Genomic DNA, 24757 nt, shown 5'->3' with positions numbered 1-24757 from the left:
TTAAGGTGGAAGTGAGAGAGAGAGCCACTTTGTTGGTATATAACTGTATGTACATTTGACATTGTTATTGTTTTATTAACAACAACAAAAGGCATTGTAATATTAAGTTTTTTAAGGTACAGGGTGTGACATAAATAAATGCAGTAGAATTCAATTCTGAATTGAATTCAATGAAAATGTAATGTTACAAATTTACATCATATTGTTAAATTTAAATATGTATTATATCATAATTAAATTTAATAATTTGTGGTTGTTTTAAATATTTTTATAGAAATTTTAACAATGTATTTGTTTGTTTTCTTTATAAATATGTATTGTAATAAATGTGGTTTTACGATAAAATTTTAAAATAATGTTTATTAACCACAATTTAAAGAAATAAACATAATCAATTATACATTTAACCTAAATATGTATGTATGTTTAATCAACAAATAATCATGGATATTAAAATAGTAATCTAAATGCTAGAATGTCTAAGGGCCAATCTTTAGGTGAACGTTTACCGATTAAGTTAAATTTTATCCTCGAAAGTTGTCAGTTAGTTAATTTTGTTTGCTAGTTTTAGCGCCAAATTGATGGCACCTAAACAGTGATGTTTTATGTTGTTTTGTATGACAACACTGCGGAGTTTAATTTTTAATCAAAAACATTAAAGGAGTTAAACCTTGGATTAAATTTTTAGATTTGTTAATTTTCTAATTCAAAACCTCGCTATTTATAATGTTATTTAAACTCAACAACTCCGAACAGGTTAAAAAAAGTTAAATTATTCTAAGATACATATATCTTGCAAACTAAATCTTATGACATACTACAACCTTTTAAACTGTTACTTTCTTTAGTATTTTATAATGTTTATTGCATTTGTATTATTTTATACACCCTTAGTCTTACTATTTTGTATTAGTGAGTCAACAGTTTTAACAATAAGAAAAAAGTTTGATTTTATTTTGACGTCCCTAAGTCTCGCCATTAATGGTCGCACATAAAGTTTATTGAACTTTGTTATACTTTGTGTTTTTAATTTACTTTGTTCTAGAAAGATATCCTTCCTTAGCACATACAATACATACATACATACATATATAAATAGAGGGTGTAACACAGTGTCGGCTAAAATATATTGAAATCTATAGAAATTCACAATATTCAATGAAATCATAATTTATTGAAAACAAAAGTGAATTGACTGTTAGATTGACTCTTTAACTGAAAATTTTTCGGAAATTAATTTTTAAAGGTTTTGTTTATATTTAGTTTTAATCAATTCCCATTTGATAGGATTCATAATTATTGTTGTTTTTATCTAATAAATATGATTAAGTCTTGTTAAAATGCGTTTTTTTTTTGTTTCTAAAAGCTACAGTGGAGTTAACTTGACGTACTATTTTATTAGATAAAGTTGTATTTTTTTATTTCGTTTTCGTGTTAATATTAAGAACTTCAAAGTAAAATATAAATAATAAACAAAAGTAGAAAAAAAAACGAAAGATTCTAAGCAATTTTACGAGACTTGGTTTCGCGTGCAGACTTATGAATAGGAAGGAGTAAACGTTTAAGAACTCAAAACACCAAAAACAAAAATAATTTCAAGGACTCGAAAGACGATACGCATGAAGTTCTTAAGATTTAATCCAAGCCATCGTCGACAAAGTCAGGTTTCTTGGGGGCTTCTTTGGGTTCATCAGCCTTGGCTGAAGTTGGTGGAGGAGTAGCACCATCGGCTGCACCACCTGGGAAAGCACCGGGGAAACCGGGTACACCACCGGGGAAACTATTTTTAACAACATCAATAAGTTTAGAAATTTTTGGATTGGACTTGTATTTGTCAATATTAGCAGGATTTTTAGCAATATCCTGCAAAGCAGCCATAACCTCAGGATCATTCATACCCGACAACAAGTCGCCCATATTCATGCCACCGGGGAATCCACCGGGAAAACCTCCGGGAAAACCACCAGCACCACCTGGGAATCCTCCAGCAGCTCCAGGTCCCGAGGAGGTCTTTTGTTGTTTGGCCTGTTGTTGACGAGCCTTTTCACGTCTCAACTCTTCGGCTCGGCGCTCACGCTCGGCTTTTTTACGTTGCTGTTTCAAGCGATGTTGTTCTATTTTCTTAGCATTTGGTGTTACTTCGCGCAACCATTCGTCAGCTTCTTCATCATAATCAAGCTTACAGGCTTGACGCAAGTCCTTGGCGGCTTCTTCCCAATTACCCAACAAGCGATTGGCACGTCCACGGAATTTGTAGGCAGCAGCTGAATCGCAATTTATTTCTAAAGCTTTATTACAGTCGCGTATGCAGGCATTGGGTTTTTTGAGTTTTAAAAAGGCCTGACCACGTTTAGCATGGAATAAGGCATTGCCGGGATTAATTTCAATTGCTTGTGTATACAAATCGATAGCTTCCTGATATTTCTGTTCACTATAGGCAGCCGCTGCCTGGGAACGCAACTCACCGGATTTATCAACTTCTTCTTCTGTTGGAGTTTTCGAGGAATCGCCCATTGGTTGTTCGACATCGTTATCAGGCTCGATGACACCTATGTAAAGCATGGAAGAAACGTAGTTAAGAACAGTAGAGTCATGAAATTGATTAAAATACGAGGGGATGATATATTTACTGCAATTGGATAGCGGGGAATGATTAAAATATAATACATATCCTTGTTAATTATGTTTTGCACTATGGATCAACAAGGGTCAATTTATTACAGAACTTATTAAAAATTATTGTTATTTTAATTAAAAAAACACAATTTTTTATATTTCTAAAAAGTATTAGTTTATTTTTCTTAATTGATTTTTTACAAAATAAAATACTGTTGCTATGGAAAAAAATTCTTAAATCATTCGAAATATTGACGATGTGTTACTACTATGCGGCAGATTACTGCTGTCATACAGATTCTGGACAGTAGTTTGAAATATCGCTCTGGGATTAAGTGATGTTGCTGCGGCAACAGCCGTTGAAGTATCAACAAAATTTGCCAAATGTTGTGCTGCAGCGGCAGTAGCAAAGTTTAAAGATTGATTAAAATGAAGGTTACCGCTCGTGGCAGCTGAAGATGCTGGAGATTGATTAAGGTGAGATGTTGAATCCATCGAAGAACACGACACAGCAGCAGATGGTTGCTGATGTTGACGAGCCCCGGAATACGTTAAACTTTCTCCAGGATTAATGAGTCTTAAATCTAATTGATTTCCTTTGGAATCTAACCAACAACCACCCGGCTCTTCTCCGGTATAATGAGATATATTGGGATTTATATTCAAGAAGCCACGGCCTTTTTTTGATTCTTTATTACTTAAAAACAATAAACGAAATTCATCGTGAAATACTTTATAGTAGTAAAATGCCGAAACCGGTTTTGTTTCATCCTCTGTACATTTGTCCCGATATTCTTTGTACATGCGTTTAATAGACAGGGAGTGATGAAGACAGCGTAGTTTGGCTTTTTTATTGGGCACCCAAACTGGATAAGAGTTGATGTGATCTAAAATGGCCTGTTTACGTTCGGGAGAGATTTTATGTATCAAGTGTTTGCCACGACCGTCAACACCTGTATAATTGCCCGTAGTTTTATCCGCATATTTAATGGCATTTTCAATAAACTTGCGATTGATAGACAGCGTATTCATCATGAAATGTTTACAGACTCTTTTATTTTCGCTACTTAAACCCGAGCGTAAATAGAATCTTGTTTGATAGGCACGAGTAGGACGGTTTGTTTTGCGAAATTCCGGTGTTGTAGGTGTTTCTACGTCCTTTGTTTCTATGCGCGCCAGTATGAAATCTTTGCGTCTCTTAAAGTCCAAAGACCAAAAACTGTCACAAATTTGTTTTCGTTCTTCTTCGCTGAAGTTCTGATGGCATTTAAATGTACAGCGTATGGCACAATTAATGGGACGGGGAAAACGTTCTGGCTCTGGTTCTCCAGGTTTTCGTCGTTTAGTTTTTTTCTTAGGTTTGGTATCCGTTAAATTTCCCGTTTCTGGATCGAGAAATTGTTGTGGCTTTTGTGGTTTTTCCACACTCTTTTCAGCCAATTTACTTTCTTCTTCCTTTATAATGTCCCGCAGAGGGCGTACAATTCTTTCTGGTTGTAGCTCATATCCCTCGATGGCTTCTTTGATTTCTCGATTCGAAATGCCCAAAGTGCCTTCGAAAAATTTTCGACAAACTTTTGTTAAATCATCATTTTTGGCATTGTCATTATCTTTGTCGTTTTCTGCTTCTTGTGGCTCTTTCAAAATGACTTTTTCACCAATTCTGTAATATTTTAGAAAGTAACAACAATTATTTCCTCGTTTTTTATTACGTATTCGCGTCAATACTGGTTTCCGTATGTGTCCACGTATGAAATTTACTTTATCTTCTTTGCTTAGTTGCCAGTAGTAGTCGAAAATGTCAATTCTTTGTCGCTTAGTATATTTTGTGGTACATTTGTGTTTGCAGGTCTCTAGACAGTTGTGTAAACGTGGAGTTTTTTTCTTTTTCTTGCGTGTTTTACTACTTGACATTCGTGTTAATAGTATAAGAGGCTCATCATCGTCGTCTTGGTCTTCATCTTCATCATCGTCTTCTGAGAGTTTTGTATCATCTAAATTCTGTTTATACATACAGTCAAATTCTTCTTCATAATCTTCAACTTCTTCTTCGTCAGTGGCATCATATTTTTCCACACAAAAATCTTTATCGACATCAGAATCGAAGTAAACTTCGGCTTCCTCTTCATCTTCTACATCGGGTTCAAATTTATCTTCATTTAATTCACATTTAACCTCTATCTGAGGTGTAAAGAGCGGATCATTTGGATCGGTGTTCTCAATTTTTTCTTGATCATCGCTCTCATTCATATTGAATTCCTTTTTCACTCTAATACCTTGTTGCACATGTGTCTTTTTTAAAGTGATTCCACTTTTTCGGCTTTTTGAAATTGCCTTTTTCTCAACGCCTTTTTTTGTTGATTTCTTTCTTCTTGCTGGTTTTAGTTTTTTAACAATCTTGGGTGGATTATCCTCGAGATAAAGAACATTAGGTTTTAAGAGTGGTTGACTGTTGTTGGCTGCAAACATATGGCAAAAAGCACATTATCAAAATTCGGAGATATTAATTGGATAATTGCTTTTTTATTATTTTTTGTGTGAGTGTTTAAAGTGTACATATTTAAAAAAAAAAAAAAAAACAGTACAATATTGTTGTTAAAATTTTGAGAAACAAAGGTAACAATTATCTAACTGTTGTTGACCAATAACTAAATCAGCCAATTTAGTTGAAGTCGTCAGAAACTAGAATTTTTAAAATACTTTAAACAAAAGTATTTCAAAAAAGTTTATATGTATATACCTTGCATTAAGTTTCTATTAGATCTTTCAAATGTTACTTAAAATCTTTAAGAACGATTTTATGCAAATAAAAATCGTGTTTTCTTTAAGTGTTTTTGTTAAAATACATTAAATATTACACAAATTACATATTTTCAGAATTATGAGCAAATTTTTCATAGAGAGCAGGATTTAAATATGATTAACCACGTTAATTGATGATGTTGATGGATTTACAACAGATGTATCTTCCGTAACATTGGCACTGTTGTTAAACTGACACGTAGTGAAATTTTGAGTGGGATTGTAAAATCTAATATTAAGTTTATTGCCTTTGCTATCAACCCAATAGCCACCAGCTTCCTCACCCGTGTAATGTGATATATGTGGATTTGACAGTAAAAACCCACCAAAACCCTTTTTGGGATGGGGACTCGTTAGGAACAATAAACGAAAATCTTCGTGAAATACTTTATAGAAGATTCTGGTGGAGACATAATTTATTTGTTCTGCCAAACATTTCTTTTTATAAGCTGTATACATCTTCTTTATCGACAAATCATAATGAAGATATTTGGTTTTACTATTCTTATTTGGCAACCAACAGGGATACGAATTAATGTAATCTTTTACGACCTGTCTACGTTCCTCAGGTAATTTATTGTGCGGAGTATGAGTACCTCGTCTATCGGTACCCATGTAGGATCCTGTTGTTTTATCAGCAAATTTAATAGCATTTTCTATAAAGAAACGATTAATGCAAAGAGTTTTCATCAGGAAATCTTTACAAACTCTTTTATTTTCACTATTTATACCAGATCGTAAATAAAATTTTGTTTGAAATGTTCGAATAGTGCGATCTGTTTTACGAAGTTCAGGATTTATATGTGATTTCACATCTGTTGTTTCTATACGTGCCAGTACGAAATCTTTACGTCTCTTAAAATCTAACGACCAAAAACTATCACAAATTTGTTTTCGTTCTTCTTCAGTGAAATTCTTATGGCACTTGAATATACAACGTATAGCACAATTATTGGGTCGTGGAAAACGTTCAGGAATCGGATCACCAGGCTTGCGTTTATATTTTTTCTTAGGCTTGCTATTCGTTAAATTTCCTGTTTCTGGATCGAGATATAGTTGAGGCATTTTTGATTTGCCCCCTTCATTTTTACTCAATTTATTTTCATCTTCCTTGAGTTTAAATCTCTGAGGTGGTATATGTTTTTCTAGTTGCAGTTCATAGCCCTCAAGAGCTTCTTTAATAACTGAATTTGGAATACCAAGAGTACCGTCGAAAAATTTACGGCACACTTTCGTTAATTCGTCGTTTTTATCTTCACTATTGCCATAGTCTGCACTAAGATCTCCTGTCACTTTTGTCTCTTTACTTGTGCGAATTTCGCCCATTTTATATGACTTTAGGAAATAACAACAATTATTACCAGTCTTTTGATTACGTATTCGTGCTATAACTGGTTTTCGTATATGCTTGCGTATGAAATTGACTTTGTCTTCTTTGGCCAGCTGCCAATAGTATTGAAACATTTCAATTCTTTGTTGCTTAGTGTATTTAGTTGTACATTTATGTTTGCAGGTTTCCAGACAATTATATAAACGTGGAGTTCTTTTCTTTTTTATATAATTTTTACTGGCAGACTTTTGGGTTAACAATATTAGAGGCTCATCATCATCTTCATGCTCTTTATAAGCACTTTTATATTCCGAATCATCTGAAGTATACAATTCTCGTTCATTCATAAAATTATATTCTTCTTCATCATCTTCCTCCACGGTGGTTTCATTTTTTTCTACACAAACATCTTTATTGTTATCGGAATCAAAATAAATGTCCTCAGTATCTTCATCTTTTACATCGGGGTCGTTTTTGTCTTCACTCACTTCACACTTGACCTTTACTGGTGGTGTAAAGAGGGGATCATTTGGAGCAACATTTTCGTCTTTCTCCTTCTCAACATCTTTTATCAAAATAGATTCCGTTTTAACATCAATGTTGTGTTGTATGTGCGTACTTTTCAGACTATTTCTTACTTTTGAAATGGAATTTTTGTTTGTGATTTTTTTGGTTGGCACTTTTCTTCTTGTTGACCTTCGTTGTTTAACGATCTTGGGTGGTTTTTCTTCAATAAAGAGAACATTAGGTTCTAAAAGCGGTTGACTGTGTTTGGCTGCAAGCATATGGCAAAAAGCACATTATCAAATTTCGGAGATATTAATTGGCTTATTGCTTTTTTGCATGTATAATTTCTTTAAAGGAATTGTGTAAAATAGTTGATTTTTTTAACTGAAAATCGGTTGTATCCCCAAATTAGTAAATTTTTATTACAATTTTAAAACCATGGATACGTGAGACATTGTAAGTTGTGATTTATAAAATAATTACATAATTAATTAAATTTATCAATTATGTTAGAAAATTCTCAAAAACATTAATAACAGAACTCTAAATCATATAAAAATATTGGAAGCCTGCTTCCTTTAAAATCAAGCCATATTTTATTCTATTACATTTCCCGAAATCTCTGTTAGATTTAATAAAATACACTGATTATTTTCATTTATACTTAAATAATATTCTATTTTATTTAAATTACAACTTAAGCCTAGTAGTAAATTAAATATTATCGGAATTTTGAGCAAATTTTTCATAAAGAGCTGGATTTAAGTACGATTTAGCTACATCAATAGCTGACGAAGATACTGATGGATTTTCCACTAGTGTCAGTGGCATAAATGACGCCGAATTAGCTACGTTTAATGCATGATGAGCAAAGGTGTCAGGTGTATACGGATTTTGCGGCAAAGATGTAGCTTCCGAAACATTCTCAAATGAATTATATTGGCAGCTTTGAGCTGTATTACTTGATTGTATATCGAGTTTGTTTCCTTTGCTATCGATCCAATAGCCACCTGCTTCTTCGCCTGTATATTTTGAAATGTGAGAATTTGACACGGAAAACCAGCCAGAACCTTTTGTGGGATGTGGATTCGATAGGAATAATAAACGAAAATCTTCGTTAAACACTTTATAATAGAGTTGGTGGCAGACATGTTTTTTCTGTTCAGCCAAACATTTCTGTTTGTAGGCCGCATACATTTTCTTTATGGACAAGCTGTGATGTAGATATTTTATTTTACTATTCTTATTTGGCAACCAACAGGGAAACGAACTGATGTTGTCCTTTACGGCCTGTATACGTTCGTCGGATACTTTATTATAGGGCGGATGGGTACCTCGTCTATCGGTACCCATATAAGAGCCGGTTGTTTTATCGGCAAATTCTATGGCATTTTCTATAAACCAACGATCAATAGATAGTGTATTCAACATGAAATGTTTACAAACTCTTTTGTTTTCATTTTTTATTCCAGAACCTAGGTAAAATTTGGACTGATAGGCTCGAGTAGGACGATCAGTTTTACGAAATTCTGGCGTAGTAGCTGATTTCACATCTGCTGTTTCTATGTGTGCCAACACGTAATCCTTGCGTCGTTTATATTCCAAAGACCAGAATCGATCACAAATAAGTTTTCGTTCTTCTTCACTGAAATTCTGATGACATTTAAATTTACAACGTATTGCACAGTTTATGGGTTTTGGAAAACGTTTCACTTGTGGTTGTGGTTCACCTTTTTTACGTCGCTTGCTGCTTTTTTTAGGTTTTGAATCTGTTAAATTACCAGTTTCAGGATCGAGGAATTGTTGAGGTTTTTGTGTTTTATTTGGCGATTTATTAGTTAATTTAGTTTTATCTTCATTTGTGCTATTTTTTACGGGAAGAACAATTCTTTCTGGTTGTAGTTCATAGCCCTCGATGGCTTCGTTGATATCACGATGGGTAATACCTAAAGTACCTACGAAAAATTTACGACACACTTTTGTCAAATCATCAGAGTCACATTTATTGTTTGAATCTTGTCCAATTTTATAGTATTTCAAAAAATAACAACAATTATTACGGCGTTTCCTTTTTCGTATTAGTTGTATTACCGGTTTACGTATATGCTTGCGTATGAACTCCACTTTATCGTCTTTGTTCAATTGGGTGTAATAATCAAAAATGTCTATCCTTTGACGTTTATCATACTTTGTTATACATTTATGCTTGCAAGTCTCAATACAATTGTATAAATAAGGTGTATTTTTCTTTAATTTCTTTTTTGTTGAAGCGTGACCATCGGACTTTTCTTCTTCTTCGTCGGTAACTTCATTTTCAGAGTCACTAATATGTTCTCTCCATTTTCCTTTAAAATCATATTCCTCTTCTTCATCATCATCATCATCTTCCTCACATTCATCAACACAATAATCTTTATCGGCTTTAGAATCTGAATATTCCTCAGATTCATCTTCATCATCGTCTACATTATATTCAAGTAAATCCTCTGCTTTTTCATATTTCAACTCTATTTGTGGTGTTAAGAGGGGATCATTAGGATCAATTTTATCAATTTTCATTTGTTCATCGACATTATTTAATTCCATTTTAACTTCAACATTTTGTTGAGAATCGTCTGTCTTTTTTTGACTGGCTACACTTTTTCTTGTTTTTGAAATAATCTTTTTCTCAACTCCTTTTTTGGTTGCTTTTAAGTCTCTTTTTAACTTTTGATCTTTAACGATCATTCTTGGCTTATCTTCGAGAATAAGAACATTGGGTTCAAAAATCCGTTGGCTGCTGTCAGCTGCAAGCATATGGCAAAAAGCACATTATCAAAATTCGAAGATATAAATTGGATATTTACATTTTTGTCTTTGCATCTTAGACTGATATTATTCACACATTGATTTATTTTATTCAAAATATTTGAATTTAAAACATTTTATAGAGATATTATAACGTAACGTTTAAGTTATTATGTAACTAAATACCCTCCTAAATAAGAATATAATTAAATACATTTTAGTCTAATTACAGATTAAAAATAGCTTATTAAAACAATTAAAAAAAATTCAATTTTTTGTAATTGATTCCATTATTATAAGAAAAATGATTTCAAAACATTCAGTTTCTTTAAAAGTTATTCATGTCCCACTTAAAAATCTTTTGATACCAAGTTTCGTTTTGAAGTTATTCTTTGGAAGTACATTTAAACAAAACATTCAAATAGTTTATTAAAATTTATTTAAAAACAATTAGAATTATAGCATTTTAAACATGTTAATTGGATCGTGAAGTAGATTTCCATAAAGAACAGGATTTAAATCAGATCTAACTACTGCAAGTGATTGTGATTGATTTGCTGTTGTATTAATTGGCATTAATGATGTAGTATTGACCACATTTAATGTATGTTGAGGTGCATCAGATACAGAGGAAAAAGGATTAGCTACCAATGATGAATTTGGCGAAATATTGTCGGCCGAACTTTGTTGGCTTTTTAAGCTCTGCGCAGGATTAATTGATCGTAAATCCAGCTTATTGCCTTTGCTATCAATCCAACAACCACCAGGTTCTTCACCTGTATAATGTGATATATTAGGATTTCCCTTTTGTAGGGCACATCCCTTCTTGGGATGTGGATTCGCTAAGAATAATAAATTGAAATTATCATGGAATGCTGTGTAATAGTTAAAGGAAGAAAGAAATTTAATTTTTGCTGCCAAACATTTTTCCTTGTAATCGTCATACATTTTCTTTATGCTAAGGGAATAGTGGAGGTATTTGGTTTTAGTTTTTTTGTTTGGTATCCAATAGGGATAAGAATCGATATGATCTAATAAAAATTGTTTACGTGCTTCGGTTTTTTTATTGGGAGTATAACCACCGCGTCTATCGCTGCCTGTGTAACAGCCCGTTGTTTTGTCAGCAAACTCGACAGCATTATCGATGAAAGAACCAGTGATACAGAGTGTTTTGGTAAAAAAATGTCTACAAACTCTTATGTTTTCTCCACGCATGCCACCAGTACGCAGAAAGAAACGCCTTTGCTGGGTTCGTGGCGGTCGATTAGATGTGCGAAAATCTGGTGCCGTTTGGGTTTCAACGTCCTTAATTTCTATATTGGCCAAAACAAAATCTTTGCGTCTCTTATAGTCCATAGACCAGAAGAGGTCACAAATTTGCTTTCGTTTTTCCTCGGTGAATTTCGTATGACATTTGTGTATGCAGCGTACAATACAATTGATAGGTTTCGGAAAATGCTCTGGTAATGGATCTCCCGGTTTACGTCGAATACGTTTCTTTTTTTCCTGTTTATCTTTAGGAATATTCTGTTCTTTAGGGTTTGTCGATTTGTTGGAGTTGGGTTCCACAGTAATAAGGTTGCCCGTTTCTGGATCTAAAATTTGTTGAGGTTCTTGACATTTATCTTTTTCTTTATCCTTATTCTTTCTTTGACTGAGTAGCATTAATTCCTTTTCAATTTCCAATACGGTACCATCATTGGCCTTTTTTATAAAATGATTTGTGGTGCAAAGGGTAGCTTCAAAGAATTTACGACAAACTCGTATAAGCTCTTTACAATCTTCCGGTGTAGTTTCATCGCTGCCAATTTTATATGTCTTGAGGTAATAATAACAGTTATTAGTACGAATTTTGTTTACTTTCACTCGTTTCGTGCGTGTCAAACGTCTAGCTCTAATATGTTTTCGTATAAAGACCACTCTATCTTCTTTACTTAGATGCCAATAGTAATCACAAATATCCTTGCGTTGTTCCTCAGTAAATTTTTCAGTACAATGCTGCTTACATATTTCTCGGCATACAACGCTTCGAGGGATTTTGATTTTTTCATCATCAAATTCTTGTAATATTTTACGTGATCTACCTCTACGCCGTGAAAGCACTATCAAAGGTTCGTCATCATCATATTCATTTTCATTGTACTCTTCATAACTGTCACTTTTTTCGGGTTTACTAACATGCATGTCATGTTCATAATCATAATCTTGATCGCCATCGTTATCTGAATCTTCCTGTTCATCAGCCCCAAAATCACATTCGTTGCTATCATTTTGATTCTCATCATCCAGTTCACATTTTATTTCCAATTTTGCTGTGTACAAGGGATCATTTGGATCGTTTTCCATTTTTTTGTCCTGATCCTCAAATATACACAATTCTTTTTTGATAATGTAATCTTGTTTTAGTTTAGTTTTTCTCTTTTTTGTAGGATACTTTTGTTTGATTTTGCTGATAGTTTTTCTAGTGGGTTTTTTATTAGTTGGCTTTTTTTTAGTTTTAACAATTTTTGGCGGCTTCTCGTCCAGATACAGAATGTTCGGTTCTAATACAGTCAAGTTGTTGGCTGCAAGCATATGGCAAAAAGCACATTATCAAAATTCGGAGATATGAATTGGCAATTTGCAAATTTTCTTTGCATGTTAGACTGATATTATTATTACACATTTATTCATTTAATTAAATTTAAAAAAATAGCTTTAGATTAATGTTTGAGAATTGTCACACTTCACAATCAATTAGTGAATTCAAAACTCAACTATCCGTATGACCTAATGTTTGACAACAATAATTTCATTTCTACAATCATAACCCTTTGTGTTTCCCTAGATTTATTTATAATTAATTTTTTTATTATTTACTAAATGTATTTAAAATTTATTTTAAAGCACTTAAAACTAAAGCATTTTAAACACATTAATTGAATCTTGAATTAGATTTCCATAAAGATTAGTATTCAATTCTGATCTAACCACTGTAAGTGATTGCGCAGTTGGATTAGGCTGCATTAACGAAGTCGAACTTTGTAGATTTAACGGCTGATGAGGAAGTACTGAAAAAGTATTTTCCGATAGATCTTCAGTGGAATTGCATTGGCGGTTTAAGCTTCGTGCAGGATCAATTGATCGCAAGTCCAACTTATTACCTTTACTATCAATCCAACATCCTCCAGGTTCTTCACCTGTGTAATGGGATATAGTCGGATTTCCTTTTTGTAAAGCACATCCTTTTCTGGGACGTGGATTCGCCAGGAATAATAAATTAAAATGGTCATGAAATGCAGTGTAATAGTAGAATGTGGAGACGTATTGTATTTTTTCTGCCAAACATTTTTCCTTGTAGTCGTCATACATTTTCTTTATGCTGAGGGAATGATGAAGGTATTTGGTTTTAGTTTTCTTGTTTGGTATCCAATAGGCATACGAATTGATATGTGTCAATACGCGTTGTTTACGGGCCTCGGTTTTTTCATTGGGAGTATGACCACCGCGTCGATCAGCACCTGTGTAACAGCCGGTTGTTTTATCGGCAAATTTTACAGCGTTATCGATGAAATTACTGTTGATACAAAGAGTTCTAATATAGAAATGTTTACAAACTCTCAAATTTTCTCCACGCATGCCACCAGAGCGCAAAAAGTAACGCCTTTGTTGGGTCCGTGGTGGTCGATAAGATGTACGAAAATCAGGTGTTGTTGGGTTTTCCACATCCTTTACTTCTATAGCGGCCAGAACAAAGTCTTTGCGCCTTTTATAGTCCATAGACCAGAAAAGGTCACAAATTTGCTTTCGTTCTTCTTCGGTGAATTTTGTATGACATTTATGTATACAACGTACAACGCAATTTATTGACTTCGGAAAGTGCTCAGGTTTTGGATCTCCCGGTTTGCGTCTTATGTGTTTTTTCTTTTCATGAGATACATTCTGTGTTCTGAGATTAGTGGCTACCGTTAAATTTCCCGTTTCTGGATCTAAAATTTGTTGTGGTTCCCGGGGTTTCTCTTTTTCCATAGCCTTTTTCTGACTGAGCAATAGCAATTCTTTTTCGATTTCCAATACAGTGGCTTCATTAACCATTTTAATGAAATTGCTGGTAGTACACAAGGTGGCTTTAAAGAATTTTGGACAAACTGTAATTAGATCATCCGATGTATTAACTTCTTCGTTGCCAATTTTATAAGCCTTGAGGTAATAGCGCAAGTTGTTAGCACGAATTTCTTTGTCTTTTACACGCTTTGTGCGTGTCAAACATCTGGCTTTAACATGTTTTCGTATGAAAGTCAATCTATTGTCTTCGTTTAAACTCCAAAAGTAATCACAAATATTCTTTCGCTGTTCCTCGGTAAATTTCTCTGTACAATGTTGTTTACATAATCCTCCACATACAACCCTACGAGGAATTTTGTTATCTTCATTGCCTATTTTCTTACGATATTTACCCCTACGTCGTGAAAGTACAATCAACGGTTCATCTTCATTTTCACTTTCAGTGCTATCGTCACATTCATCTTTATACTTTTCCAATTTACTTTCAAACATGTCCTGTTCATAATTATAGTCTTTATCATTATCACAATTTTCCTGTTCATCGGTTTCACATTCGTATTGTATGCTGTCATTTTCTTCAGATTTCACTTCCAATTTTGCAGTATATAAAGGATCATTAGGATCATTATTCTCCATTATTTCATCCTGTTCATCAAGTACACACAATTCTTTTTTTATAATATAATCTTGTTTAATTTTAGTTGATCTTTTTTTTGAAGTTATTGGAAGTTTTTGTTTAGTTTTGCTTGTAGCCTTTTTCAGGGATTTTTTATTTGTAACTTTTCTTTTAGTTTTACAAATTTTTGGCGGCTTATCCTCCAGATACAGAATGTTTGGTTCTAATAAAGACAAGTTGTTGGCTGCAAACATATGGCAAAAATACCAATATCAAAATATCGAAGATATACATATAATTTGTTTGAACATTTTAAGCTTTTGCCTTCTACTAGAACAAAAAACTTTGAATAACACAGTTCTTCATTATTACTTCAAATTATTTCAGTAATTTTAAATTTTAAAAATTTTTGTGAAAATCAGTTTCAATCCAAAGAATTCAATTTACAGTTGGTTTTTATAACAGTTAATCATAGTTTATTAATTTTATTTAAAAGAACTAAAAACATCTTAAAATTTATTGTAAATAAATTAAATTTAAAACTGTGTTAACATATTTATGGAATCTTGTGTTAAATTTCTATTAAAATCAGATCTTACTGAATTAAAAGACATCAAAGAATTAGGGTTAACAAGATTTTGTCCACCATCGTAGTTAAATGGATTAGACAAAGACGTACTGTCAGAAATATTCAAAGGTAAAAACGATTGGTTTGAATTTAAACTTTTCGCGGGATCAATTCTTCGTATATCAAGCTTATTGCCTTTGCTATCAATCCAACATCCTCCAGGTTCTTCACCTGTATAATGCGATATATTCGGGTTGCCTTTTTGTAAAGCGTTTCCCTTTTTAGGATGTGGATTTGCTAAGAATAATAAATTGAAATTGTCATGAAATGTTTTGTAATAGAAGCAAGTGGAGACATAATCTTTGTTCTCTGCCACACGGTGGTCTTTGTAGGCGTCATACATTTTCTTTATAGTCAAGGAATGATGTAGATATTTTGTTTTTGTTTTTTTATTCGGTATCCAGAGAGGATACGATGCAATTTGATTCACTACAGTCTGTTTACATGCATCCGATTTTTTGTTATGAGGAATTTGAACACCGCGTCTATCAGTGCCTATGTAATAACCCGTCGTTTTATCAGCAAACTTTATGGCATTTTCGATAAAATGACTCGATATGCAGAGAGTTCTGATATAAAAATCTTTGCAAACTCTGAAGTTTTCACCACGCTTGCCCCCTGAACGCATAAAGTAATGGATTTGATAGGTCCGGGGAGGTCGATTTGACTTACGAAAGTCTGGTGTCGTTTGAGCCACTATGTCTTTAACTTCTATAGAGGCCAATACGAAGTCCTTGCGCCTTTTGTAGTCCATAGACCAGAAAATGTCACAAATTTCTTTTCGTTCTTTCTCAATGAAGTTTGTATGACATTTAAATATACAGCGCTCGGCGCATTTGATAGGCTTTGGAATATGTTCGGGCTTGATTACTTCTGGTTTTCGACGTTTGCGTGTCTTTTTTTCTTTTGTATCTAGAGATGAATTATGTGATTCAGGGTTTGCTTTAGGTTTGAAAGTGGTTAAGTTACCAGTTTCTGGATCTAAAATTTGAAGAGGTTGTTGGCATTTCTCCTTTTCTTTTTCCTTATCTAATTTAATTTGTGCCAGGTGCTGTAATTCTTTTTCAATTTCTAATACAATTCCATTATTGACTTTTCTTATAAATTTACTAGTCGTACAAAGAGTGGCTTCAAAGAATCTTCGACATACTCGTATAAAATCAGTGCAGTCTTTTGGAGTAGATTCAAGACTGCAAATTTGATAAGGCTTGAGATAACAACAACAGTTGTTGGCCCGACTTCTATTGGGTGTAATACGTTGGTTACTTGTCAAACGCCTGGCTTTTATATGTTTTCTTATAAAGGCCACTCTACCCTCTTCATTTAAATTCCAATAATAATCACAAATATTAATACGCTCCTGTTCGGTAAACTTTTCGTTGCAATTTAACCTACATACTGCTTTGCATACAACGCTGCGAGGTGCCTTAATATTTTCTTCATCTCGCATTTTCTTACGAGGTCTGCCCTTACGTCGTGCAAGAAAAATCAAAGGTTCATCATCATCTTCGTTATCATTGCCGTCATAATTATCTTCATCACTGCTTTCTAATTTATTATCAATGATGTCATGTTCATAATTATAATCTTGATCATCATCATTATCATTATATTCGACTGTATCGGTTCCACAGTCGTTTTCGATGTCCTGAGTTTCTCTCTCATCTTCCAACTCGGATTTTAATTCCGCTTTTGCTGCCGAGTATAAGGGATCATTTGGATCATTAGTTGTCATTTGTTCTTGTTGTTTTTCATAAATACACAATTCATTTTTAATAATATAATCCTGTTTTAGTTTTGTTGGTCGTTTTCTTAAAGTTTTTAGTTTGCTGGTTTTTGTATTTCTGGTCTTATTGGAAGATTTAACTATTTTTGGCGGTTTATCCTCCAGATATAAAATATTCGGTTCTAATATAGTCAAGTGGTTTGCTGCAAGCATATGGCAAAAAGCACATTATCAAAATTTCGGAGTAATTTTGTAATTAAATAATTTGTGTTCTTATTAACTGATATTTTAAAAAGTAACGAACTTTCGTTTATTTTTGGTAATTTGTAAAATTTCATTGAGACTCTCTAGTTGAACAAAATATATTTTTGAACTAATATACAATAATTCCTCTTACTACTATAGGTAATAGTTGAAAATTTCCTAGATTCTTAGGAATGAAAAAATTTTAACTCATTTGTTTTATTTAGATAATTATTTAAAAACCTTTGTTTTAAATTTATTTAAAATTAAAGCATTCTAAACATGTTTATGGAATCTTGTGGATAATTTGCATAAAGAGCTGGATTTAAATCCGATCTAACCATTGTAAGCAATGGTGCTTGATTTTCTGTTGAATTAAGTGACATTAGAGAAGTAGGATTGACAACATTTATTGTGTGTGATGATACAGCATTTCCAGATGCAGAAGATGTTGCTTCCGACACTTCTTCAGGGGAATTTTGTTGGCTAATACTTAAGCTTTGACCAAGGTTAACTTCATTTACATTTAGTTTTTTCCCTTTGCTATTTATCCAAAAACCTCCAGGTTCGTGGCCTGTATAATGAGATATATTTGGATTTGCCTTTTGCAGACCCCAACCCTTTCTTGGTTGTGGATTAGCTAGGAATAATAAATTGAAATTGGCATGAAATGTATTGTAATAATATTGGTTTGAGACATAATCTGTTTTCTCTGCTAAACATTTCTCTTTATATGCTTCATACATTTTTCTGATGTTTAAGGAATGATGTAAATATTTGGTTTTAGTTTTTTTATTTGGCATCCAGAGAGGATAAGAATTAATGTGATCCAATACGACCTGTTTACGTTCCTCGGATATTTTATTGGGAGCCATGTGCGATCCACGCCTATCGGAGCCTGTATAACATCCTGTTGTTTTATCGGCAAATTGTATGGCATTCTCAATGAAACAACGATTGATGCATAGAGTTTTCTCATAAAAATCTTTACAAACTCTTAAGTTTTCTCCACGCATACCGCCAGTACGCAAAAAGAAACGTGTTTGATATGTACGAGGCGGTCGATTTGATTTACGGAAATCTGGTGTCGTTTGAGTTTCAATATCTTTTATTTCAATGTTGGCCAAAATGAAATCTTTTCGTCTTTTATAGTCCATAGACCAGAAGAAGTCGCAAATTTGCTTGCGTTCTTGCTCTGTGAATTTTGTGTGACATTTGTATATACAGCGTATAGCACATTTGATGGGCTTCGGAAATCGTTCGGGCAATGGATCGCCTGGTTTTCGACGTATGCGTTTCTTATTTTCCTTTTTTTCTTGAGGAGTTTGTGCTTTTGGTTTTGGTATTTTACTGGACTTTGGATCAAGTGTTATTAAATTTCCTGTCTCAGGATCTAAAATTTGTTTAGGTTCTTGACTCTCTTGCTTGGCCTTTTCCTTAGACAATTTGATTTGTCGCAGTAAAAGTAAATCTTTTTCGATTTCCAACACGGTACCATCATTGGCTTTTTTAATAAAATGACTTGTAGTGCAAAGAGTGGCCTCAAAGAATTTTCGACAAACTCGTATAAGATCAGCACTGTTTTCCGGAGGAGTTTCTTTACAGCCAGGTTTGTAAGTTTTGAGATAATAACAACAATTGTTGCCACGAATTCGATTAGCATTTACACGTTTCATGCGCGTCAAACGTCTCGCTCTTATATGTTTTCTTATAAAGCTCAATCTATCATCTTTATTTAGACTCCAATAATAATCACAAATATCCTTTCGTTGTCTCTCGCTAAATTTCTCTGTACAATGTTGCTTACATATTTCTCGACACTCTACTTTCCGTGGAGTTTTAATTTTATCATCATCCATCTCTCGCATTTTCTTGCCAGGCTTACGCTTACTACGTGTAAGCATAATTAAAGGTTCGTCTTCTATATCTTCATCCTCATCTTCATTAATATCATGGTCATCATACTCTTCATCACTTAACTCCGATTTACTTTCATTTAAATCATGTTCATAGTTATAATCCTGCTCATCCTCTTTATCATCTTCGTCATCAACTTCACGCAATTCAGTTTCACAGTCGTATGCAATGCTTATATTTCGATTTTCATCATCCTGTTCACTTTTAATTTCTAGATTTGAAGTAAACAATGGATCATTTGGATCAATTTTATCTTCGGGCTCTTCGATGGGAAACAATTCTTCTTTAACAACTTTATCTTGATTTATTTTTGTTGATCGTTTTCGTGAAGTCAAAGCAGGTTTTTGTTTCAAATTCTTTTTGCCTTTAGCCATTTTAGTGGATCTTTTACTTTTTGTTTTTATCCTTGTTCTAACAATTTTTGGTGGTTTCTCGTCCAGATATAAAGTGTTTGGTTCTATTACAGTTATGTTGTTGGCTGCAAGCATATGGCAAAAAGCACATTATCAAAATTTCGGAGAAATTTTTATTTTTGCAATTACATACATGTTTTTTTTGTTTTATTTATAAACTTTAAAAAATTTTAATATTTTTTTTTACTTTTCCCCACTTTTTTATTTTTTATGTTAACTAAATCAAATGATTTAAGTTTAAACTTTATACATATATCCAAGAGCTTTAAATGACCTAGACCTCAAAAATACAAATGAGTACATAAATTAAAATTCAAAATTATTATTTATACCTTTCTCAGACTAAAGAAATAACTATTTTTTTTTTTATTTTACAAAAAAGCATCTTAAAATTTATTAAACACGAAATTAACCTAAAACATTCTAAACATATTTATAGGATCTTGAGTAAAATTTGAATATAAAGTAGGATTTAAATCTGGCCGAACTACTGCAAGTGAAGAAGTTTGATTTGCTGTTGATTTAAGGGGTACGAACGGAGCGGGATTTGAAACATTAACTACATTATGAGCATCAGTACTTCCCGATGCAAATGTAGTATTTTGCGAAATATCTTCAGAAGTATTGTGTTGAATAGAATCTAAGGTTTTCGCTGGATTAATTGATCGTAAATCAAGTTTATTGCCTTTGCTATCAACCCAACTTCCTCCAGGTTCTTCACCTGTATAATGAGATATATTGGGATTTGCTTTAAGAAAACCACCACCCTTTTTGGGATGTGGATTAGCAAGGAACAATAGATGAGGAGTATGGATATGGAACGTTTTGTAATAGTAATGCAAATTGACAAACTCTTTATTTTCGGCAATACACTTTTCTTTGTAGTCTTCATGCATTTTCTTAATGGTCAGTGAATAATGCAGATATTTAGTTTTGGATTTTTTGTTTGGTATCCAAAATGGATAAGAGTCGATGTGTTCCAATACAGGTTTTCTGCGTGCTTCAGATACTTTGTTGCAAAACATATGAGCACCGCGTCTATCGCTACCCGTATAATAGCCAGTTGTTTTATCCGCAAACTCTATGGCATTCTTAATGAAATAACGATTAATACACAAGGTTTTGGCATAAAAGTCTTTGCACACCCTCAAGTTTTCACCACGCATGCCACCGGAACGCATATAAAAACGCGTTTGATACGAACGAGGCGGGCGATCTGTTTTACGGAAATCAGGAGTTGTTTGAGTTTCAATATCTTTGATTTCCATATTGGCCAAAATGAAATCTTTGCGTCTTTTATAATCCATAGACCAGAAAAAGTCGCAAATTTGTTTTCGTTCTTGCTCTGTAAACTTTGTGTGACATTTGTGTATACAGCGCAAAGCGCATTTGATAGGCTTTGGAAAATGTTCAGGCTCTGGATCTCCGGGTTTGCGCCGCTGGCGTTTAGTTTCAGTTTTATTCTCAGAAGTTTTTTCTTTTGGTTTTTGTGCTTTATTAGTTTTTGAATCCAGTGTAATTAAATTGCCTGTTTCTGGATCTAAAATTTGTTGAGGTTCTTTGTTTTCTTCCTTTTCTTTTTTTCTAGCTGCCCACATTTGATTGAGTAGATGTAAATCTTTCTCAATTTCCATTACAGTTCCATCATTAGCCTTTTTAATAAAATGATTCGTGGTGCATAGAGTGGCCTCAAAGAATTTACGACAAACACGTATAAAACCTGCACTGCTTTCCGGAGCAGTATCTTCGCAGCCAATTTTATATGTCTTGAGATAATAACAACAATTGTTGCCACGAATTCTATTCGCGTTTACCCGTATCATGCGTGTTAAACGTCTGGCTCTTATATGTTTTCGTATAAAGACCAATCTATCATCTTTGTTTAGATTCCAATAATAATCACAAATATCTTTTCGCTCTTGATCGGTGAACTTTTCTGTACACCGTTGTTTACATATCTCTCGACACACTACATCGCGTGGAGCTTTGTTTTTTTCATCATCTGGCTCTGGTTGTTTCTTACGAGGTCTGCCTTTACGGCGAGCAAGCACAATCAAAGGTTCATCATCATTCTCGTCATTATCATCGTAATCATCATCATCATCATCCTCATCTTCCTCCTCCTCATCATCATCGTCATCACTTCTTTGCCATTTATTTTCAAGCGTTTCATGTTCATATTTATAATTCTGGTCTTGATCATCATCATTATCAAAATCATCCTGTTCCTCGGCATCACAATTTAATTCGATGTTATCATTTTGATTTCCTTCGCTCAGTTCACATTTTATTTCCAATTTTGCTGTATATAAGGGATCATTCGGATCATTATTTTCCATTTTATCTTCTTGTTCTTCATATCCACAAAATTCTTTTTTAATAACATTGTCTTGATTACTTTTTCCTGATCGTTTTCTGGTATTTGTGGAATGTTTTAGTTTGGTTTTCACTTTGCTTGAATGCTTTTTTTTAGGAGATTTTCTACTTGTTTTTTGTTTCTTTGTTTTAACAATTTTTGGCGGCTTCTCATCCAGATATATAATATTCGGTTCTAATACAGTCATGTTGTTGGCTGCAAGCATATGGCAAAAAGCACATTATCAAAATTTCGGAGATATTTATAATTGCAAATAGTTTTGATCTTTTTATTTAGTTTTCTTCTTTCATAATTTCATAATTTATTTTAATAAAAAAAAAACTAATGAGTTTATATTTTTTTATAATTATTAAAATTTTTGTTTATTCTCATTAATTGAATTCCTTTCATTCCCTTAATTCTTATAAATCACTTCACCATACTTTGAGTAATGTTTGTTTAGATCATGTTATGTTTAATAATTATAAAACATAAAATGATTTTTTTTTAATTTTAAAGAAATTTTCGATTTTATTTGTATTTTTTTATTTTAGTTTTTTAGGATCTGTGTTATAGTTCACATTAAGGGAAACAAATTCTAAGTTTGAAATCTTCATAAAAATTTCGAAACTTACGTAAAAATTCCCTTAGTGAATTTTGTAAAATCCGACCTTTTATTAATATTTTTTTAATAAATCAGAATTCTAATACGAACATTAGAATATCCACAAATAAAAGCTATTTAAGCTTATCTATTTTAACGAAAACAATCACCGCAAATAATAATCGTTTTATAGTTTTCATTAAATATTTATTTAAACAAGTCTTATGGTCCAGAAAATATTTCATAACAGTTTCATATTCATAAACAAATTTTTATGTATTTTGATTTATATTCGGTATTTGAGAAAAAGAACTGCATTACCATTTGGAAAATGTAGAGAAATCATATCAACATGGTAGGTAAAAAATTATTCTGTATGACTTTTATAAATTAAAGAATTTTTATCAAAAGTTTATATGTATACAGTTTTCAAATTTATTACTCTATAAAATTTTGTTTATTGAATCCAAATTTCACTCTATATTTTAAAAAGGTTTCCATAAATAGAATATGCTACGAAATAAAATAAGCTATTGAAAAATATAAAGATTTGAATTACGAAGTTTTAAAAGTATTTTCAATATGTATATGATTTTTAATGGAATGTGTTTAAAAACTCGAGTTTAAGTTCAGCTTTTCTATGATAAAAAATAGAATAGACTTCGATTCAGATGGCCAATAATTATCTTAATCATAAATTTAATTATAAAATCTGTTGAATATGCATTAAAGCCATTTTAAAACTTGAGCAATATTAATGCATAAGATATTAATGGGAAACAATTATTTATATATTTTCACTTAAAATTTACTACAACCTACAAGTTATACATATGTAAGTATTATGCATTATGAAGCCACAATAAATCAATGGCTTAAAAGCAATAAAGCAGCTTTTATAGCAAACGTAAAAGCATTAAAAAATATTATATAAAATTTTATTTTAAGAAAAACAAATTTTTCGTACAATTTTTAAATTATCATTCCCCTTTTTATCAATGCACTAAATAAATAGGATTTTATAATTTTAACTAAATCCAATATCAAAAACAAAGTTTTCCCTAATGTTAGACTTAAGTAAAAATTTCAACATACCTTCCATATCTAATTCAACTTCGGACTCTTCAGATTCAGCTTCCATTTCGGGAATTTCTTCTTCATCTACCTCGGCTTCAGCAGAAGCAGGTGTAGGTTTATTTTCAGATTTTACATCACCACCAAAGGGACATTTACTAAATAACAGAAACAAACAAAAGAAAAATTTAATTTTCAAATCAATTTCATTACACAAGCACACACCCATTAACCACTGTATGGTTAATCGCTGGTGAAATATGGACACCATATAACAAACAAGTTTTTAATTAATAATGTCAATCGATTTATGTATAAAGTGGACTATGATTGGCATTATTTTCGCATGTGCGAAAATTTATATTAGTTAGGTGGTATCTATATTTTACCATTGATATGTATCAATGTGAGTGTAGATGTGTGCATAGACAGTGCATTTTATGTCTATTAGAAACAGAAACTTACGCTCCGGCCGGCATTTGGAATGTGCCTTCGGGCACTTTACCACCCAATTGTTCGATAAGTTTTTTTAAGAAATCTAATTGTGGTAGATTCAAAATAGCAGGATTTGCTGCAACAAATTCCACAAAAGATTTTAATTTGGCCAAATCCTCTAGATTAAATGGGGCAGCCATGTTGATTTTTTTCTGTATTTGTTTTTACGATTTCAGTAGAAAATTGCTTTTAGAATTTCTCGTGTTTTATATTTTTCTTTCAAAGAAAAACTATTTTTATTAACACTTTTTAATATTAATTTGAGTAAAATTTACAAAATTCCAATTTACAATAAATTAATTGAAAAAAATTCCAGAGTCTTCTGGTTTTTGTTCTAATGATTTTTTCTTTCGTATTGATTGATCTCACAGACCTGTGCCGACTTGCATTAACGTCTACGGCGATTGATTCTAAATACTTTGGTGGCGGCTTAAAATCGACTGTAAGCCGGCTAAGTTTTGTTTACTTTAAAAAAATTGCAAAAATTATTAAAATAACAAAATGTTTTGCTCCGGCATACGTTCCAAACTAGTTTCAAAAAATTTTTGCACTACCATTTACTTTACACAAAAAACACCTTTTATTCTTTCCAATAGATA

General features: G+C 32.5%; 3 protein-coding genes across 8 annotated transcripts; all 3 read right to left on the bottom strand.

Annotated features, from left to right (window-relative positions):
- Positions 1–1233: 1233 nt before the first annotated feature.
- LOC111674820 (hsc70-interacting protein 1-like) lies at positions 1234–24662 on the bottom strand. 6 transcript variants are annotated; one of them, XM_023435480.2, is made up of 3 exons: positions 24129–24541; positions 23685–23821; positions 1234–2549 (listed from the first exon to the last, which is right to left on the bottom strand). In XM_023435480.2, the coding sequence occupies exons 1-3, from the start codon at positions 24296–24298 to the stop codon at positions 1636–1638; spliced, it is 1221 nt and encodes a 406-aa protein (XP_023291248.1). In that variant the 5' UTR covers positions 24299–24541; the 3' UTR covers positions 1234–1635. The 6 variants fall into 6 exon arrangements, with proteins under 6 accessions (XP_023291248.1, XP_023291246.2, XP_046801808.1 ...); XM_023435478.2 differs by having other exon boundaries at positions 2521–5075; positions 24129–24662; XM_046945852.1 differs by lacking the exon at positions 1234–2549 and adding an exon at positions 7897–10041 and having other exon boundaries at positions 24129–24661.
- LOC124418706 lies at positions 12538–15059 on the bottom strand. The gene has a single exon (XM_046945854.1). It carries the CDS (start codon positions 14954–14956, stop codon positions 12938–12940), a length of 2019 nt encoding a protein of 672 aa, XP_046801810.1. The 5' UTR covers positions 14957–15059; the 3' UTR covers positions 12538–12937.
- On the bottom strand, positions 17354–19754 carry LOC111674822. Its single transcript, XM_023435481.2, has one exon. The coding sequence runs from the start codon at positions 19702–19704 to the stop codon at positions 17566–17568; it is 2139 nt and encodes a 712-aa protein (XP_023291249.2). The 5' UTR covers positions 19705–19754; the 3' UTR covers positions 17354–17565.
- Positions 24663–24757: the final 95 nt, after the last annotated feature.

The sequence above is a fragment of the Lucilia cuprina genome, chromosome 3 (genome assembly GCF_022045245.1).
Source record: "Lucilia cuprina isolate Lc7/37 chromosome 3, ASM2204524v1, whole genome shotgun sequence".
NCBI classification, from domain to species: domain Eukaryota; kingdom Metazoa; phylum Arthropoda; class Insecta; order Diptera; family Calliphoridae; genus Lucilia; species Lucilia cuprina.
Note: the sequence above shows the minus strand (reverse complement) of the source record. Positions and strands in the feature narration are given on the sequence as shown.

Coding starts and splice junctions, on each gene's coding strand:
- LOC124418706 (XM_046945854.1), bottom strand. CDS start 14,956: ATGTTTGCAGCCAACAACTTGTCTTTATTAGAACCAAACATTCTGTAT.
- LOC111674822 (XM_023435481.2), bottom strand. CDS start 19,704: ATGCTTGCAGCCAACAACATAACTGTAATAGAACCAAACACTTTATAT.
- LOC111674820 (XM_023435478.2), bottom strand. CDS start 24,298: ATGGCTGCCCCATTTAATCTAGAGGATTTGGCCAAATTAAAATCTTTT. Junction 23,822..24,128: donor TTCCAAATGCCGGCCGGAGC/GTAAGTTTCTGT, acceptor TCTGTTATTTAG/TAAATGTCCCTTTGGTGGTG. Junction 5,076..23,684: donor AGTTGAATTAGATATGGAAG/GTATGTTGAAAT, acceptor ATATGTTTGCAG/CCAACAACAGTCAACCACTC.